This window comes from Ruditapes philippinarum, unplaced genomic scaffold, assembly GCF_026571515.1.
Source record: "Ruditapes philippinarum isolate M1 unplaced genomic scaffold, ASM2657151v2 ctg2252_1_1_1_1, whole genome shotgun sequence".
Taxonomy (NCBI): Eukaryota; Metazoa; Mollusca; class Bivalvia; order Venerida; family Veneridae; genus Ruditapes; species Ruditapes philippinarum.
This window is the reverse complement of record NW_026861360.1, coordinates 77,453-98,141: the sequence shown is the minus strand read 5'-3', so window position 1 is coordinate 98,141 and position 20,689 is coordinate 77,453. Positions and strand designations below refer to the sequence as shown.

Here is a 20,689-nt window from a genome sequence, read left to right as displayed (position 1 = left end):
CCTATGTACGGTATAACAGTCACCACTTTTCATTGTGCAAACAACCAATAAACTGTTTTTAATAATCCTAAAAACACAGCCTCCGTTTTATTTGTTGTTAATGTAAATTTTTAATAATAAAAGTAGCACAGCGTCCATGGCATTTGTTATTAAATAGAGGATATTTGTTTGTTTCAGTGTAAGATCGAAAAATATTTCACCGAGTGAACACCAGATGCAATATTTTCCACGAGTGGCGTAGCCACGAGTGAAAATATAATAGCTGGGGTTCACGAGTGAAATATTATTTGATCTTACATGTAAAACAAACAAATTTTCTGTTTATTTCATGATTTTTTAACGATTTTACACCATTTTACTGATTTTTGCCGCGTAACGTCATGCTCTTATCTTCATGACGTCATCAAATAATGACGTCACAATGTTGAAGCAAAATATAATTCAATGATTATTTTTAGATTTTAGATGTTTTTCAGCACAACGTTCGTAAATATTTACGAACAACAGTTATCACGTACATTTTTTATTATGATTGACTACATTTCCGCTGAAAAAACATTCATTAATGATAAATATTTTATTTTTACGCCAAATATAGTTCGGCTACTGTGAAATTATATTTGGTAATCATTACTGTGAAATTATCAGAATATAATTAACCGTTATAATTCAGTAATCTACTGCAAAACATGAAATAAATGCTAATTATCAATTACTGTATATATTTTTTATAAGATTACATCTTTTATTCCGAAACTCTGACTCAGAAATTGGCTAAAGATATTAAAAAGTGATCAAAGCTGCAGAAATTTTTTGAATTGACTAGTCCAGCATCCATTTATGGAACCAACTTTAATCAATTTTGGGGATATCAATAAGAACATTTCTAGTTACTTAACCAACTGTAAAGTGTATAATTTTAAGTAGGGCTAGTCCGGCTCTATACTGATTGCAATGGCTTATCACCTCAAGTTCTTAAAGAGTTGCTTAGGGTTTGAATGCATTAGAGGGTAAATTTTTTTTTAAAATATCAAGGATGAAAGAGTAAAAAAGAATAATGTTACGTAACCGTGCTTCGTCTGTTTTTGTTGTCGCTTAAGGTGTATACTATTTTGTAACTCAAATGGAAATGATCTCGATGGACAAAAAATATATATCAACACTGAGATGAAGTATTTCATTTATACACATACTTATTTATATATATTGTGTAATATGCAGTTCGTTTAAGTAAACAAACTATATAAAACGTTATATAAATTACTGATATTTTAATTTTGAAGTGTCGCATTACAGCGCCGCCGAATAAACATGTTAAATTTCATTAATGTGATGATTTTGAATCTTACATGCATATATTCATAATGGGGCTATGCAATTTCACTTATTATTTCTGATATTTTTAGCAAAAATGACGCCGGTGTGCGATGACCTGACATAAATCCCATATTCTAAAACGTCATTTTAAACACTCATTTAAACTCTCTCATAAAAAAGAGAGAGTTTTCAAAAAAGCTTTACAAGCTTCCTACTCAATCCGTAAATTTTATTTTATGTAATTTATTATGTAAATGTGTGGATTATTAATAAAATATTGTTTAGACTAAACTAAACACTCATTTTTTTGTAAAAAGGTCAATTTGTCAGGTTCACATGTAAATCGCCAACACACTTTTTGTCTCTTAAAGTGTAGTTCAAAGTTTGGTAACGTGGAGACAAAATTTAGGTCCGATCTTAATAAGGTTTTATTCGTATATATTTTAATAGGTTTTGTTCATTCTGGGAAGGTGTGTCTTTTTGCAACTTAGATAGGTTCTGCTTATGTGTGGAATTGTATGGATCCGTGCTGTTTTGCAACATGACTGTGGTCGTCATAATTGAGACATGTCATGACAAAACCAACATAATGGTTTTGCGACCAGCATGGATCCAGACCAGTCTGCGCATCCGCGCAGTCTGATCAGGATCCATGCTGTTCGCTGACAAATCGTATAACAAGAAGAGAAACTGATAGCGAACAGCATGGATCCTGATCAGACTGCGCAGATGCGCAGGCTGGTCTGGATCCATGCTGGTCGCAAACCCATTATGTTGGTTTTGTCATGCCGCGGCTCAATTATCATGTTTTTGGTATGTCATTAGTGATGTTCGGACGTCTCTTGCAATTATTTATCAGACTCTTATAACTATTTACTTCAATTATTCATAATTTTTAATGTATATTTATCATTTTCAACCTAGCTTCTTTACCATTTTAGGGCGGCATATTATTCATTTTCATTCTAGCAATTTGAATTTTTTTTATATAACTTTATCATAAAGTTTATCGTGACGTTAAAGGACTCAATAGTGTGCTGACTCGGTGTTTTATGACTTTAGTTGATATATTTTTTTAATTTGGTTGTGTTGGATGCTATGAGTGTAAAGTTTCTTGCTCAAGGAAACAATAGCTTACCCCTGACTGGGTTCAAACCCACGCAATCTTTGGATTACTAGTCCGACGCGTTCACCACTTCACCAAGCCGCCACTCTTATGATTTTATGGTCCTGATATTTTAATTGGCTTTTATAGATTTAGTCTTTATCTTATCAAAATCTGCTTGAAATTTGTTGTTTAGAATTCTAAAAAGTTTATAAATGGTTGATTGGCATACGTGTTTAAATGCATACAATGAACTTTGTAAAAGTCGTCTATGCATATGCAACCCTTTGGCTGAATGCACCATCTGAACCGTTACCAATTGTATGCACTTTATTCAAAAGCAGTTGCGTGCACTTCTTCAGTATTCTAAAGAACAATAATACGTCAATTTAATCAACAATCTATGAATATACAACAATCAATGCATTAAAGTGTAAGGCTCGTTTAACTATTATAACTTAAATTAATGATTCTGTAAATTTCAAAGCCAGTGCAGTACAGCAGAACACTTTCGTAAAAATCGTGCAGTTTGTAATAACACTTAGGTTAAAAAACAAAACTCGATGTACTTAATGGAAATCTATTGTCATCAAACTCTATGTTTTTGCTGATCTCTTTGGTAAAGGTAACGAAGAGTACAAGTAATTCTGTTTACATTTTCAAAATCAATAAATATGGAGAAGTAGTCTTTAGATCAGTATAAAAAGAGTGTTTACCACCGTCTATATCCAGCAACGCAGGAGTGATATAACAACGCACTAATTGCGCAAGCATCTATGGAATACAATCGCTGCCAAAATTACAGCCTACCTTTTTTCATAGTAAATTGTAGATTAAAAAAATTCCGTTCATTGAATATGTAAAATGGAAATGTCATGCTGAATTCTTACATAATCAATTATAGTTTTATCTTTTATTAAAAAGTGCATTGTTGCTACACATTATATAAGTTTATAATTATAATCTTTTCTCACTGTTAATAAAGAGATAATGTTTGATGGTAAATCTCTTATTTCACATGTACATATTCATACTTTGCTCGTTTTGAAACATTCTATTGAATGTGTCCATTATGATATTTTTAATTTTTGTTATTCAATCTCTACAAATTATGTTGTGCCTGTTGTTCTTGTTATAACTATGCAAAAACATTTATTAACCAAATATTTTAGAAATGCACTGGGCTGTTCACACCGCCCTTTTAAACGAAATAACATGACCAAACGTACAAATAAATAACAGTTACCGTGCAGCATGTTACGAAAGGAAAAATGTATAAAACCTGACTCGAATCGGTTTGTTTTTAATCTGTCTTGTCCCTTTGGTATGTGCACGTTATTAAAAGGTAAAGAGAGCTTGGTCTACCTTTATTTCACCGCGGACATCAACCGGCTGGCTGGCTTCAAGCTTTGTTTGAGCTTTGTTGTGTCTATAGATGACAGGTCCTTGAGGTCAAACTATTACTAGGAAGGAGTGGAAGTAACGCCTCTATCGCACTAAGAACCACCTGCCGAGGTCATGACCAATTCCGGTGCGAGTAACCCTATATAGTAGGCAGGGACGCCCGAGAAATGGTACTAAGGTGTGTGAGCCCCTAAAACGTCGTGACGGCTCTTTGCTTGGCACGAACAGGTCTTATCAGGAATGTATCACGGATGAATGTATGTTCTAGGACTCAGTACAGTGACCTATTTTAAATCTTAAAGGACATATCCATGCTCTGAACTCGCTAGAGAAAGTTTGTTGTGTGCAATTACAGGCCGATGAACCCTCTATAAACATAGGCTGCGTCCATATTTCTCAATACAACTTAGGTAACACAGCGCTCCTTACTCATTATTTCTTGACATTTTTCTATCGCTTTTTTGTATGAAATGAAAAACTGATACATATTGTTCTAAAATAATCAAAGTTAACATTTTGTTCAAACTTGATTGTTTTTCCTACGAAAAACACATGCTAAAACACGACAGCCTCTTTAAATTATTAATCATAAGATAATATTTCAACTTTTGATATAATTATAATGACATTTATGATTTCAAATCAAACAATCAATCAAACAATCAATCAATCAATCAAGCAAGCAAGCAATCGGTCAATAAAAATAAATAAATAAAAAAATAAATAAATAAATAAAAAATAAATGAATAAATAAAGAATAAATAAATAAAAAAAATAACGCAATCATATTCTATACAATTTTATTTCAAAGACAAGAAACACAAGTATATGTACATTTAAATGCTTTATAATAATAATAATAATAATAATAATAAAAATAATAATAATAATAATAATAATAATAATAATAAGAAAAAGAAGAAGAAGAAGAATACCATCGATTTTTATCCCTGTTCAAACGTAACAATTACGCATAACGATTCTTATTATGAAAGAAGGAAAGTCATGAGTCATATATTGTAGATCTGTCGATCAAAAATTTACAATGTAAGAAAGCAGAATGTTATTTTAGCAGCTATATTTTTCCATAGAGACCAAAAAAGGTATTGGAGCACCACATTACATAACGAACTCCAGTATTTACCGAACATGGTACCTGAATTGCTAAAAGCAAAAAATTTCGCCTTTCCACCGACACAAATGCACCTTATAAAACTTCTTATTAATCTCTTCACAACGATTAATTGAGATCTTGAATGATTGCTATAATAATCGGCAAAAACAAAGCGATATTTCATGATAAATGCAAGCGTCTATAAGTACTGCTCCAACACTGTAGTGAATTTAATCCATTGCACAAAAAAAACTAAACAAAAAAAAAAAACAAAAAACAAAAAAGAACGGATCATAGCAAATCTGAAAAAGGCAGCGCAGTCGGTATATTTTATAGTCGTTCAAATTTCGTTTCGAATAGAACTTCCGCTTGTAAGGAGGGTCGTCACTACAAAACGCGGATTCGGAATAAAATGTCGATAGAATAGCTTTTAGTAAAGATTGTAGTCATTGCAGGAGGAATTTCTATTTCATTAGGGGGACCAACATGAAAAACATAATATATTTCCTGAGTCAAAACCTATATTTTTCCAAAAAAACGATTCGATCGTTCACTTTAATTTCTCAAAATTTTATTTTGCTGGCTAAAAACATAAACTATTCTAATCAATACCGACGTTACAGACTAGTTCCCTTCAATACGGTATTTAGATCATCATTCTTATAAATGCCAAACTCTTTCCTCGAAATATTTGTAATGGAGTTTAATATATAATGTCTTAGCAACATTTTGTTCCAATTCATTTCTTTCAATTCGACAGAATTTACTGGTCGTTTATTTATTTGCTTATCATTTATGCGATGAAATTGCGTAATCAACTTTTCGCTATCTTCCTAACATCCTTTGTGATATTAATATTTGAAGAGCGAGGCAAAAACAAGAACTTGTTCCTAATTAATATACACGTTTTCCACTTGAAAATGATAAAGAGCAAAACAATTAATAATCAGGGGCAGATAATTTACAAATGTATACATTTGATCTTCAATTTGTTTCAATAATGATTCTGTCTATTCAATAACATGTACATTTTGAAAAAGAAAATATCTGCGGTTTTAGATTAAATGTTTCGTTCTATGCCTTTGTACTATTTCCAGTACGTCTCGACTTTTAAAATGTTCCTGCTTTAGTGAAAATGGAATATATTTGAACGTTCGACCGAATCGCATTTTGGCAGCTTCACCATATACTTGATAGTGTGCATATTTACACGTACACTTTTGTGCCATGTAATCATTCAATTACAGGTATTTGATATTCAAAATGTATGGAGTATACTGTAATCGGTTTCATGTCATTTAATTTAAAATGAATCTATATTTATCCTATAACTATATTTTTCACAATCGGATGAGCTGCTTCGCTTTTATAATTAATATTTTATAATTATAAATAAAAGGATACAGAATTATTTTTGTTTATATTAAAACTTTTTCATTGAAAACTACGTGAAATTTGTAAGTGGCAACGTCTTTTTGACGAGACACGTCTCTTACACAGCTTTTGTTAATTCGTTTATGTAAATTGTTTCAAAATTGTATGCTTTTTCAAAAGGTATTGCAAAATAATGCTTGCTTGTGTAATAGTATAGATCTATATTGAAATTTTTAATTTTCCATTTTGATAACTAGTTCATGTATTTGACTTGCTATGAAACAATTTAGTTTTTACCTTTACGATGGCTATATCCATTTAATGACATTTCGATATAATAAAAGTCGATGATTTTGGTTCTGTCAGACCCTGACATTCTAAATTTACAAATATACGTGTATTCATATTTAATTGACGGCAGTTATTTATAGGTCAGTTATTTGCGACAACAAATTTAAAGACAAATACTGTTGTGCAAATATTATAAAGTAAAAATATGTTGCCATATACGCAATACTATGCTGAGACTGATGTAGAATCATTTGTATTGATTTTTGTATTATATACTGCTTTAATAATGTAATAATGTATTTTAATTCAAATATCATTATCGCAAGTACCGTTTGTGTTTCTACAAAAATACCTGTTCACCTTTCTGTCAACTTAGAACGACTCATTCATCTGGCTTGGGCCATTGGACCATTATTGAGCGATTGTTATAATATTAAATCCAATCAAAGAAGTAGTTCTTTAAAAAAAGAAAAGAAAAGAAAAAAACAACAAAAACAAACCTTTATTATTTCATTTGAGTTCAAGTTTTGTTTATTTTTCCTGGATTTTACGTCGATTCAAGCACATGACATGTTAGTCATATTATAGGTCGATGGATCAAACAGGTTGACATGTATAGCTAACTATTAATTACAAATTTTATGGCATGTGACTGACAACTTATGTTACATTTTTAATGAATCAACATTGAGATAAAATGATCATAGGACTCAATGACCTGTATATAATGTCAAGTAACAAGAGTTTTTCTAAAGTTCACTTTCTGAAACTAACGGATACTCTTGTTACATTAAGAAATATAATATCCCCTGGTACAAGTGGTCGAGAGGAAGAAACTTCACTTACTAGGCCACCTCTTCCTTTTTAATTTCTTTACATAGCTGTTTCAAATTTTAAAATATGAGCATAGATTTAGATTTTAGAATGATTTTGCAATAAATTATAGATTCCATTTGTATTTATTATATAATTATCTAAAAACAATAATTCTTTAAAACGTTTATTTCCATTAATATGTGTTTTTATTTATAATATGCTCTATAACGATGATGAGATGTATGAATACGTCTTTACACCTAAAACTACTATATATCTTAAATTGACTTGTTCATTTTTCAATGTGGACTTAACCATTTAGCACTTTGATGAAAAACAAAAATCCAAATTTTTACTGACTAGGTAGCAAACAGTACAGACGATAATGAGACGTTACTAATGTGGTGACTGATCAGGGTTTGCATTGTTCACATGGGTCAATTCAAACTTGTTAGCAGACTTAGGGTAAATAAACTAATTTTTCTACCCTGCTGTATTAACTAGACATTAGACAATGATTGTTTTTAAACTATTTAATTTCGTTACAATGTTAAATCGATTTTATGTCATAGGCCATACCAGCGGCTCATATTTCTCACTGATCAATGATTGGAAATCCTGTAAATATTCAACGGATTCTTTATTTGATTTAGTGGCAATTCTGTGTATTTCATATATCAAAGTGTCTATTATTCGATATGACTTTTAATGAAGAAGTAATAAATATTCATTGAAACTTGCAAAAACTGTTCATTAAAGATACTGTAACACATGTTTTAATGTTTTATAAAAACTATGGTGCTCAAATTAAGATTCATCAATTTTGTAAGTTCCAAAAAACATTATTTATAAAGATATTACCGAAATGAACATTTCATGTAAATAAAGGGAGGTAATAGAAATTTATTTTCTATAAAATCTACGTCAAATATTTTGATAAGAAATGAATGCATACATAATTATGATTGCATTAAATATGTACAATATTTGCAGTAAATATCTAACATATTCTTAGATGTTTGAAAATTGTTTTATAAGCATAATCATATACATATATATAATTTCACTTAAGTGTGGTACGTAACCTGAATTACAACATACAGGATCTTTAATTATTTTCATAATTACAAATTGAACAAAATTATATGTATTATTTAGATAATATGCTGTCATTTAACCTATCACTTTTTCGTTATAGGCAATGGGAGTTATTCTTACTGTTAATGCAAGTGTATCACGTGACTGAGAAATTTATAATATGTTTGTGGGTAACATTAACATTATCATCCCGAGGAAAATATTTTTAGTAATTATAGTATTTTTATTATTGCTTGCAAACGTATTTATTTGTTATTTATTTATTAACCCCGAAAAAATACTGTAAAAATCTGAAAATTTCAACTAAATCTAGCTTTAACAAAATTTAAACAAGAGCTGTTATTACCTTGCAAGTTGTAAGTGTACTTGAGAAGTTAATTTTTTTTCTTTTACCCTTTAAGCAATTGATGATATCTACCAGCAGTGATTTTTCACTTTTTTTATAACAGAGGCCTAAAAAGGGCTATTCTCAAATGAATTTCACATTTATACAGCTTTCCACAAAATATAAACTTACACAAGATTTTTTCTTCCCAAATTAGCATTATTAGCGATAAGTTTGCTTAAAACAAAAATGTTATGGCCTCTTCATAATTAAGTGTGAAAAACCGTACACCAGTCATAAACATACACTTTAAGAATTCAAAACACAAACCCATTTATATTTCATGATCTGTAAAATCTGATCCTATCCAGAATATTCTTCACATGTTTTTTCGTCAATGTGCAATCACGGTTATTTCGCGTCTTAAATATCGTTTGGTTGAATAGTCAAAAAGTAAACATCCCTTTTCGTCGGAAACTTTTGCATAGGAATGGGGATATACATGCATCTAAATATGACAAAAAACAAAAAGACGATTAAAGCATGCAACAAAGGAGTATTTAAAAAAAATCAGTTAAACATGAAATGTGCGGTTGACAAATCTAAAATAGTACTCAGATGAAGGATATCGTAATTGCACATAGTAAAAATCATGTTTATACAGTTGATGAAAACACTCTGGATAATGTCAGATTTCACAGATAATAACAGTATATATGGGCTTACGGATTTACTTCTTACTGGATCACAGCTTATTGTATGGCTATGATTGGGTAGAAAAGAGTAAAGGAAAAACAACTTCTCAAGAACACTTTAAACTTGCAAAATAGGGATTGTTGAGTTGCTACCCTTGTTACAGTTAAATTTAGTTTAACATTTCCAAGTATTACTGTATTTTTCTCGGGTTGATATTTGTACTGTCGCTAACAAACCTTTGCGTTATTTATATATTACCGACCGACTTCAATGTTAAATTTTCACGTAGAGATATGTTATTCGTCGGTAGTTTGAAGTTGGTAGTTTCTAAATTAAGTAAATAATAGAATGGCTAAATCGTATTTTTATCTCCAGAAAATGTCTTAAGAACAAGTCGACACACACCAAATTCATACAATTACTTATATTCATGTCTTTAAGTATAAAACTAGCTTTTGTTTTGTTTTTTCTATTTGTGTTTCACTGTTATGTTCATATGCCGACTTTTCATCTTTATTGGAAGAAGAGGACCTCAGGTGCCAGCCATGCCAGGGTATTTGGTCGATTTAATACCCGATATTCACTTATATTCCCAATCGAAAGTAGTGTCCATTTTCCACATTCACAGACAAAAATTCTCATTCTAAAGTTGGAAAAAGGTAAAAGACGATTTTTAACTACGTATAATAATCGCGAAAACCGCGTTATAAACGTAATCAAAAAATAAGATAATTGTAATAACGATATCATTGCATCATGACAGCCATTTAGTTCCTCGAAAACCATGTACTTTGGATGAGTAAGAGAAAGCTTAAATATTAAGCATTAAAAAACTTTGAATGTAGAGTGAACATAAACATGATATTCAAAAACAATTTTAAAATTAATTAAAAGTTTTTTACCCTAACTTTATGAACTTTATGATGGAAACAAACTCAATAACAAAGTTTCTAAAACATAACCTTTCAGAAGACACCTGACTTGTAACGGGTGATAAAATGTATTGACATGATCAAAATGACATGCCAGGGTCGTCTCCCTTCTAATAATCTGCATTAAGGAAATACAAGATTTCGAATAATGTGTATTATAAACGCACGGTATTATGTAGACGTGTGATTTCTTGTAAGTAGTGTTATAAAAGCGTCCGATTATCCTGGCGTGATTAAAATCGAGGTGTCTCGGAACTAAAAATATTATGTAAAAACTGAAGATAAACGCTCACAGTAAATCGCATTTTATTTGTACCAGCTGCCCTTCAAATAGGCTAGAACTACTGTCAACTGCATTGAAACTGAGGGGCGCGGGTTCAACCCCAGAGGAGGCAAGTAAAAAAAGATAGCAGTTGCAGACATGTTGTCAGAAACTATTGAAGTAAAAGGAACATAATATACATGTATATTCAATTTCGAAAAAAAAAACAGATGTTATGTTCAGTGTTTTAAATCAGATTTGTATTTTATTGTTACCAAGCGATGGAAACTAGTTTTAAGCCAATGCTACGTTTTATAGCAAACGAATTCATGGGTGCTTTCACTGGAAAGTCATCTGTCATAAAAAACATGTATACATCGTTTACAACTGTATCATGACAAGTTTCTTCTATTAACTTTGTGTTGAAGATACAACTGCTCGAAAAAATGCAAACAGCTCATTGTTCTGCGTTATTAGCTGATGAGTCATCTGACGAGGCTCATAAAGGACAGTTTGCTATCATAGTACGGTTCCAGTTTATAGTCTGTAACTTGCCACTTTCTTGGTATAATCCATGGTGACCTAACAGATGCAGCATCACTAATGGATATGCAGCATCACTAATGAAAGCCATTGAAACAATTTATCTCAATCTGTTGAGAATTTTTATTAAGATTAATATTTGAAGAATTATTCATATGAACTTTGAATAATAAAATTATCTGAGCCGTGTCACGACAAAACTAACATAATAGGTTGCGACCAGCATGGATCCAGACCAGCCTGCGCATCCGCGCAGTCTGATCAGAATCCATGCTGTTCGCTTACCAACCCTATTACAAGTCGAGAAACTGATAGCGAACAGCATGGATCCTAATCAGACTGCGCGGATACGCAGGCTGGTCTGGATCCATGCTGGTCGCAAACGCACTATATTTGTTTTGTCGTGACGCGGCTCATCTATATTTTACATGTATTATAATTATACACATTTTTCAAAGACATCTGCATTAATTGTCCAGTCATAAACTTTCATTATGTACATCATTTGATGAAAACTCTGAAAGTTCGTGCTGCTGCACCAAAATGGTCATGCATGTAGGAATCTGATTGAAAGTCTAGTACAAATGATTTTTTTCAGACCATTTCTTTCTGCAAATTATATGTTTATACATTTCTTCTAATGTTATATTTTTTTTCCAAATACAGTCTTAACCTGTAATCAACAAAACAATTTAATAATTAATGATTAATAATTCAAACACTTTTATTGAACATAGAATAACTTTGTATTGCAATATATTAATTTTGTAATACAATACATTCACATATTTAGGAATCAAAGTTGCACTTTTAAAATTCATCTCTTTCAAGAACATCAATTTTATTTTACATGTAGGTACATGTATTAGATTCTCTAGATGAAATTATTAATTGAAATCATGATTCAGAAATTGAGAGTTTTCGAAAACTAGGTTTATTCAAAGAGCACTGTTGATGGCAAACTGGTACTTTGTGATCTGCTATGCCAGGGGACCAACATTTATTTCCTACTGGTCAATAAGAAAGTGTAGGTAAACATGCCTAAATGAGTGTTACTTCTTTTTTAAGTTCTCATTTTGTTTGCTACAGAACTTGTAATATTTCCGTTAATCTGTTGACTATGATAAGGTTTTATATGCTTGTTTTTAAGGTTCATTTGATTGGTAGAAAGAATTAAATGCTTTATTATATAATTGATATTATTTAAGATTCAGTTATTATTTCAGGATCTAGCAGATGACCTATATATTCTGATTGACAGATTTCGGGAATTCCTCGCTCCAATATCCTCACAAATTCAAAGGTGTTTAATAGCCCAGTGGATTTTACCAAAATTCGCATTATGTTAGTAAACAATTTAAAAAAAAATGCTGACATTGTTTTAGAAAACTTTACGTATATTGTACTTGAAACAGTACACACCACTTCGGACCAGGATGTAAAAGGACAAACCAGCCAGCCAGCCTTACCATGGACCGTTTAATATTTACGGTCTGACTGTTCGTCATTATAATGCTCGAACGCCCTTTATAAATGATGCTTATGATTGCTTATATTTTATTGTTCTAAGAGTCATATTAATTTTACTAGTTATGTGTACGCTTTCTTTTTTATTTAATGACACCAATTCTGGATGTCAGGGCTTTGTGTATATATTAGACAGATAAAACAAAACAAAACAAACCAAAAAAAAAAAAAAAAAAAAAAACAAAAAAAAAAAAAAAAACAAACAAACGGAAATGTTGTTACAGAAATTTATTTTGATAAAAGGAATTCGATTTAAAAGTGCATCTATCTGTTGTTAAAAGTTACAACATTATATATAAGTAACTATATAAAATTTTTAACAAAACTTTTTGCTCAATTAATATGTCTTACTGTGTAAATGTTTAACAGTTCCTACTGCAAGTTGTGCATTTCAATATTAATTATTTGAACGTTTTTTTCTCTTCTTCATTACTTGCATTCAAAAAACTCTGGAGTTATCGACCAAAATACAGATCATTCCAGAACGAAATAATTGTTTACTCACCATTTGCTTTTTTATATCGACGAAATGTTTTATTTATTGATCGAACTGATTTTAAGTCACACCATCACATCATAAGTCATATGGCGGATTTCCAACTTTACTGGTTGAGAAATACCTCAGATGCCTTTCCGAGCACTATTACATGCACACATATATACATGAGTAGAACCACCGACGTTACGTATGCTAGCTGTACAGCTTCCTCGCAAAGTGAAATAATCCAAAGTCCCTGTCGGGATTCGAACCCAAAGCGATGAAGAGCAAATTGTTTGTAGTCAACGACCTAAACCGCTCGAGCAAGTACGAAAATTGAAAACTTAAGTTAAGTGAATAATTACTAACTTTCAGAGTTATGCATAATTTATATTTCCTTAAAACATTATAACAAGCCAAGACACAATTTTGATAAAAAGCTGAATAAGTAAAGTGTAAATAAATGTTAACAAGGATAAGTGGATATAGCTAAATCTATATTTTCCTGAATAGGTAAAATGTTTACATGGATATATTTAAATATATACAAAGTTTAGTTTTCAATATAATTTATACTCATCATATTTCTGCGGAACAATATAATACTGGGCCTTATATGATGTGATGTATATTATTTTGAAACGTGATACATATATAATAATTAGCTCCCTTGAATACTTTGAAAGTAACCTGAAGATTTAATCATTATCATTATTATTGTTATTATTGCAATTGTACAAGCAAATGGCAAAAAGTAATGGTAAGTGCATGCTCTTAAGGATTGATATGGGACCTTGATAAGCATGCCATAGGAAATATATATGAAAAATGCCGAGATATATAGGTTTTGATTCTGTCTCATTCCTTATTTCATGATTGTCAATTATTCAAATTTATTCAAAATATTTCTTCCAGAATACAATTTGTATATAAAATCTAATCATTATTATCAATGGGTATGACATTTGTATTAAAACCGCAATTTACTGACAAGTTAACCAATCGGTTTCCAGTGTTTGTCCAATCGTTTATTTCTATGATTGATTCATTGTACAGATATTTCACAATCTTGTAAGTTAATGTGTATACACTCGTTATAGAGGAAATTGAACAAAACTCATGCCAGCAAATAAAACATGGTAATGATTTAGTTAAACGAACGAATGGAAACAAAACAAGAGGGCCATGATGGCCCTGAGGTCGCTCACCTGTATATAGGCCCCCCAACCCCCACCCCCCCCCCCCAAACGTTGCAGGGCCAATTTAACCAAAGGGCTTTTATTTGCACAAACTTTGGTAGACGCCCATAAGAAGATGTTTCATGCTAAACATCTAAGCTCTAGCTCATGGCTATTTAAAAGAAGATTTTTTTTAAGTTTTTTACTATACACATATAGTTAAAAACAATGACACCCCTGGGGCCGGGCCAGTTAATGACCCCAGGGTTTTTATTTGAACAAACTTTGTAGACACTTACTAGATTATGTTTCATGCTTAATATCTAAACTCTAGCTATTTGGGTTTTTTCAAAGAAGATTTTTAAGTTTTTGCTATACACATATAAGGAAAATCAATGACCCCGGGCAGGGCCAATTTTGACCCAAGGTCTTTTATTTGAACAAACTTTGTAGACACTCACTAAAAGATGTTTCATGCTTAATATCTTAACTCTAGCTATTTGGGTTTTTTCAAAAAAAAGATTTTTTAAGTTTTTGCTATACACATATAAGGAAAATCAATGACCCCCCGGGGCGGGGCCAATTTTGACCCCAGGGCTTTTATTTGAACAAACTTGGTAGACACCTATTAGAACATGTTTGATGCTAAATATCTTAACCATAGCTCTTTGAGTTCTTTAAAAGAAGATTTTTTAAGTTTTTACTATATGCATATATAGGGAAAATCAATGACCCCCTGGGCGGGGTCAATTTTGACCCAAGGGCTTTTATTTGAAACAAATTGTTATACACTTATTACAACATGTTTCATGCTAAATATCTTAGCTCTAACTCTTTTGGTTCTTTAAAAGAAGATTTTTTAAGTTTTTACTATATGCATATAGGGAAAATCAATGCCCCCCTGGGGCGGGGCCAATTTTGACCCCAGGGCTTTTCTTTGAACAAACTTGGTAGACACCTATTAGAACATGTTTGATGCTCAATATCTTAGCCATAGCTCTTTGAGTTCTTTAAAAGAAGATTTTTTAAAGTTTTACTATATGCATATAGGGAAAATCAATGACCCCCCGGGGCGGGGCCAATTTTGACCCCAGGGCTTTTATTTGAACAAACTTGGTAGACACTCACTAGAAGATGTTTCATGCCAAATATCTAAGCTCTAGCTCTTATGGTTTTTTAAAAGAAGATTTTTAAAGTTTTTTCTTTCGGTTGCCATGGTAACCAGAGTTCTGCATGGAATTTAATTCTTTGAACAATTTTTAAAGGTGACCACCAAAGGAACATTCCTGTGAAGTTTGGATGAAATTGGCCTTGTGGTTTATGAGGAGATGTCATTTAAAGTAAAAGTTTACGGACGACGGACGACGGACGACGGACGCCGGACGAAAAGCGATCACAAAAGCTCACCCTGTCACTTTGTGACAGGTGAGCTAAAAATGGAATAAGCGCACTACAGTTATGAAATAACAAACTGCAACTTGATTATGCCGGAAAACTACAATTAACCTAAAAGGTTTCAGAATGTAAATGATAATTACTGGTTTTATAATACTATGATACATGATACGCTATTACACTGCAACCTGAAATCTAATTTTGTTTTGTTATCCTCTAACATTCTAACAAAGATCCCAGTAGCACGTAACACTTCCGCATTTATCACTTTTACATAACGTCTCATCTCCGTCCCCGCCGTCCTTTATAAACGCTTGTAAAGTTCCCCTCCTTTTGATTAACACCAGTTGTGGTTTTCCTTCTGGAATGTGCAGGTATTTGGAAAGTTCCCGTTTCAGTAAAGCGTCGTTCTCGTTCGTGTTATTCATTGTATTATATAGCACTTTGTGCAAATTATGTTCATTCTGTTCTTGTTTAAGAACAAGGTTAAGCAATTTTCCAATCGGACCAAATTCTCGTTCCCCTTGTTGACATTTCTTAAAAATAAATCGTAAAAAAGACATTAAACAAATCAAAGCGAGTCTTAAACATTTCATCAATGTGTGAAAACATTTCGCAGCAATATTGTAAAAATGGAATCCACTTTTTGTTAATACAAAACAAATACATGTACAACACCCGAATGTAGAGTATTATAATACTGAAGAGGTCTGTTGTTAAAGTGTTTCCGAAACATATTTTATGTTTATTTCTTTGTACCAAAATTAAATGTTTCACAAATAACTTTTGTAGACGTAGGTATTCTGTGACATGCTACATGACAAATATCGATGGTCTATGCATTGTATTTTTCCACAGAAGGATTTTAAATGACTGTGTATTCCTATATTCCATTTATAATAAACTCTATTACTTCAGGGCGGGACAAATGTTGGCTCCAAAATATTGATTTATTTCATTTGTAAGGGACCAACAGGTGATGCTGCTCTGAGCATCGTTATTTTGTAGAAACAGATTATTTTATTACGAAATGTTTACTGTACTTTTAAGTGTTTAGGCTCATTTTGTCGCCGTCAAGTTTAATTGAATTAGTTACATTATTATTGTAATAATATAACTGAGTATGTACATTGTTAGATACAAAATAAAAACGACCGTAATCATAAAAAGACTGTTTAACTCTTTTTAAGAAGTAAACATAGCGGGTGCGTTCTAAAAGATATTTATTTTTTTCCGTTGGTCAAATAAGATTAAAAAGAATTATATACGGAGGCATCATTGTGCCAATCCATAATGTTCTATAAAAAGGATAACTCCTACGTAGAACTTTATAAGTCATACACAGGACTTTATAACTCCTACGTTGGAGACATAAAGTTCTAATTAGGCCTAATCTTAGCACAAAATCATCCCTGGCTTCACAATGTGGGTAGTTACTAATGCAGCTTGCCGCAATAACAATTTGACATATAGAAATTATTTTCATATTGACATGTCATATGTTTCTCAATCAGTTAAGCTCTAGCTTTCATATGTGTTGCATTCTGTATTTCCAATACTTTGATATGCATCCTACGTAAGAGTTGTAAAGTAATAATAAGGCCTTTTCTATCTAATACGTAGGAGATGCACAGTTAATATACTATTTAAGCATATCTCTGTATACTGCACGTCATGTCGTTTAAAAAACAGAGCAAACACGAACTTGCTTATAGATGGACAGGCAACTAGATACATAACGGTATACGCTATTTTTTCGGCGGTATGAAAATGAAATTCCAATTCTTTGTTATCATATTTCAAAATCATTCAGTAAATTTTATGTGAAAAATAAAAATACACTCGCTTTGTTGGCCGATTTATGCCATGTCGTATTTTCGATCGAACACGATATGTGTTTTGGCATTGTCCCACGCGGAGCAAAAATGATGAAAAAATACAACATGGAAAAAATCAGCTAAATTATCCGCAGGTAATGTTTATTGTATTATTTTTAATTCATTAAAATGTATTATTTTCTTTCAGTTATAAAACCACTGAATAAATATAGTTAAAAATGCAAAGATCAAAAAAAATAAAAAAATAAAATACTTGATGTAGAATTATAAGGCAAATGTACCTTAATTGATTCATATGCATTCAGGAAGAGAGCTATAAAGAGGTTGATGCCAAGAATTGTAAATATAGCAACGAATGCTCCAACGTAAAACCTTGAAAACCACCATACCCAGTTACCACCACTCTTATCGGACTCCAGTAGTGCCAGTGTAGTGAATATCTCGTCACCATTAATAATAGAAAACAACGTCTCTGCGGCATCTGACGGTGTTTTAAACTAGAATAACAGAAACAAAGAAAACGTCAAAAGGTGGATAAATAATTATGATGACCCTTTTCATGTCGAAAATGTCAATGAACAGTTTAATTAAAAAGACATAATTATACAACCTTTAAAAGTTTTATGTTAACTGCTTTATAAACTGATTTACTTAGTAAATATATATTAATTACGAATACCAATCGTAACTACGTCTTAAGTTTTCAGCTATTCAAATAGATCATGTTTTAACGTGCAATGATATTAATTGAACAAACCTTGACATGGTACGGGGCCATGACGATATAACCACAGAAAAGGAAACCGACATACAACACACTTACACAAATAAGGTAAGTAATGATATCCGGACATGATTTGTATATCGTTCTAAATAACAACTGCAATAATAAAGAATATTAAGTTCTTTATAATCTACAATATATGAACAAATTTTAATTAGTTTCCTGTTGACATGAGTACAATTTGATGAAATTTTTAAATATAGACTATCCAATATGTTCTTACAATTTTCTTTTTTGTGTTTTAAATAAACATAAGACCATCCCTGATGATGCTATAAATAACTGTAAATTTGACAACTTAGGAAAGTTGTATGCCTTAAAGGTCACCTGTGTGCACAGCAACTCTATAATATCATCATTATGAAAAATGTTATCCTATTGCCCATTGTTAAGAAACAATTAATAACATTCAGGTATCAAATTACACTAGCAAAATGATTGTTTCCCTTTTTGGGTTTGAACCAACGCTCCTCCGTTTTAATGCAGTTGGCAGTGATTCTGGACTATCTGAATACTCTTCAATGTAGAGGTTATGCATTACGGGTGGTAAATAGTCACTGTTATAATCTACTCCTACTTCAAACAATATAATCCACTTCTACTTCAAACAATTAATTGATTCAACACAATTCAAATTAAAAAAAAAACGAATTTTCAAAGTAAAAAAAGTATAAAATGTCAAAACAATGTAACATTTCAATTTGAAATAATTAATGTAAACATTTTATAGAACTTTATCTCTAATTTCATTTCTTGTAATTGGTTTGAGTATACATTATCACAGACTTGATGGACAACATTGTTTTATACTCACGTTGAATCTTGAATAAAACTCGAAGAACCTCAGTAAACTTAGCCATGCTAGCAAACAACCTAGTCCCAACAACATGATGTATAAATCTAATTCCTCGAGCAACCATTCGCCATGCTTAAGTTATAAATGATGTTATAAACCATTGTTGCATTCATCACGATTTGTATTCTTAAACCAGTTTTATATTTAACAAACGTTAGTTTTGTCTATCATTTTACAATTGAAAAATAATAACCAAGTTGTTCAGGCCGTTAACCTCAAACCGCCTGGCCCTTACCACTACCACTGTTTGTTCAAATCCATATAGGAACATGGACTCTTTCCTGTGAGACGGCTATCCAACTAGCTTGCAGAACGACGATCGTTCTACTTATGTCTCCGTTCGTTCCCGAATTAATGTATGGAAGGGCACCTGTGGTCTTTCTCCACCAGATTAGCTGAAAAATCGTTATATGACCTCTACCGTGTTGGTGCCACGTAACCCCAACCACAAAAAAAATTACGACATAAACTGATACAATGCTAACGTTTGATTTATGATACTTCAAGTTAGGCGATTATGATTTTATTGTTTTCTTATCATATAAACCGTTTGGCGCGAAGGCATTTGAATATTTTCAATGTAACTGATGACGAAACGTCAGGCAAAGTAAGACTGCACTTTACTAGAAATCTTGTACAATAAGATATAGAAAATCTCATAATGTATTATACCTGATCATTAAAAACTATTAAAAAAGTCCCAATTGAAGTACATATATCCGACAAAAATGTAATTATATCCCAAAATGGAAAGAAGAGACAGTACTCTGATGTTGGTAGATCCTCATTCTCATCCTTGTAGATTGTCTTGTAGTAATATTTCATATATTGTTTAGTTCTCTGAAAAAAAAAACACAACAAACAATAGCAACAATAAAAAAATGCATTACTTTTTCGAATTTCTTAAACGCTACGTTTTATCATTTCTTACTATCTTCGACCCAGTGCAATCATTTTCATTGGTTAATTCTCTGAATTTTTTTTGGCACGTACAATCTTGAATAATGCCGCCGTTTTCAAGGATTGTTGACTTAAAGTCGTCACTTGAGACAAGTAAGCAAGTCAGGCAGTAGTTGCAACAAAAAAAATAAATGGTGCAATAGTAACGGCAAAACACAAGTTCGTCGATTTTGATATTTTTTAAATAACTCGACTGTACCAGCCTTTGTATTTTCTTGGGCAAATTCAAGGCGTTATTTCTTTTTACTCATCAAATAGGATACTTGTCAAACATTCTTATTTAAAAGTGAAACGACTATTTCGACTTGTTATTTTTTCAACTGACAATTGAGCATCTTGTTTAACCGCAACATTTACAAGATACATGCTGTTCTTGGTAAAACAATGACATACACA

General features: G+C 31.6%; 1 protein-coding gene across 1 annotated transcript; it reads right to left on the bottom strand.

The window, feature by feature from the left end:
• Nucleotides 1-15,898: 15,898 nt before the first annotated feature.
• On the bottom strand, nucleotides 15,899-20,454 carry LOC132715372 (mucolipin-1-like). The gene is made up of 5 exons (XM_060698362.1): nucleotides 20,006-20,454; nucleotides 19,292-19,405; nucleotides 18,451-18,573; nucleotides 17,975-18,190; nucleotides 15,899-16,391 (listed from the first exon to the last, which is right to left on the bottom strand). Exons 1-5 carry the CDS (start codon nucleotides 20,156-20,158, stop codon nucleotides 16,080-16,082), a joined length of 918 nt encoding a protein of 305 aa, XP_060554345.1. The 5' UTR covers nucleotides 20,159-20,454; the 3' UTR covers nucleotides 15,899-16,079.
• Nucleotides 20,455-20,689: the final 235 nt, after the last annotated feature.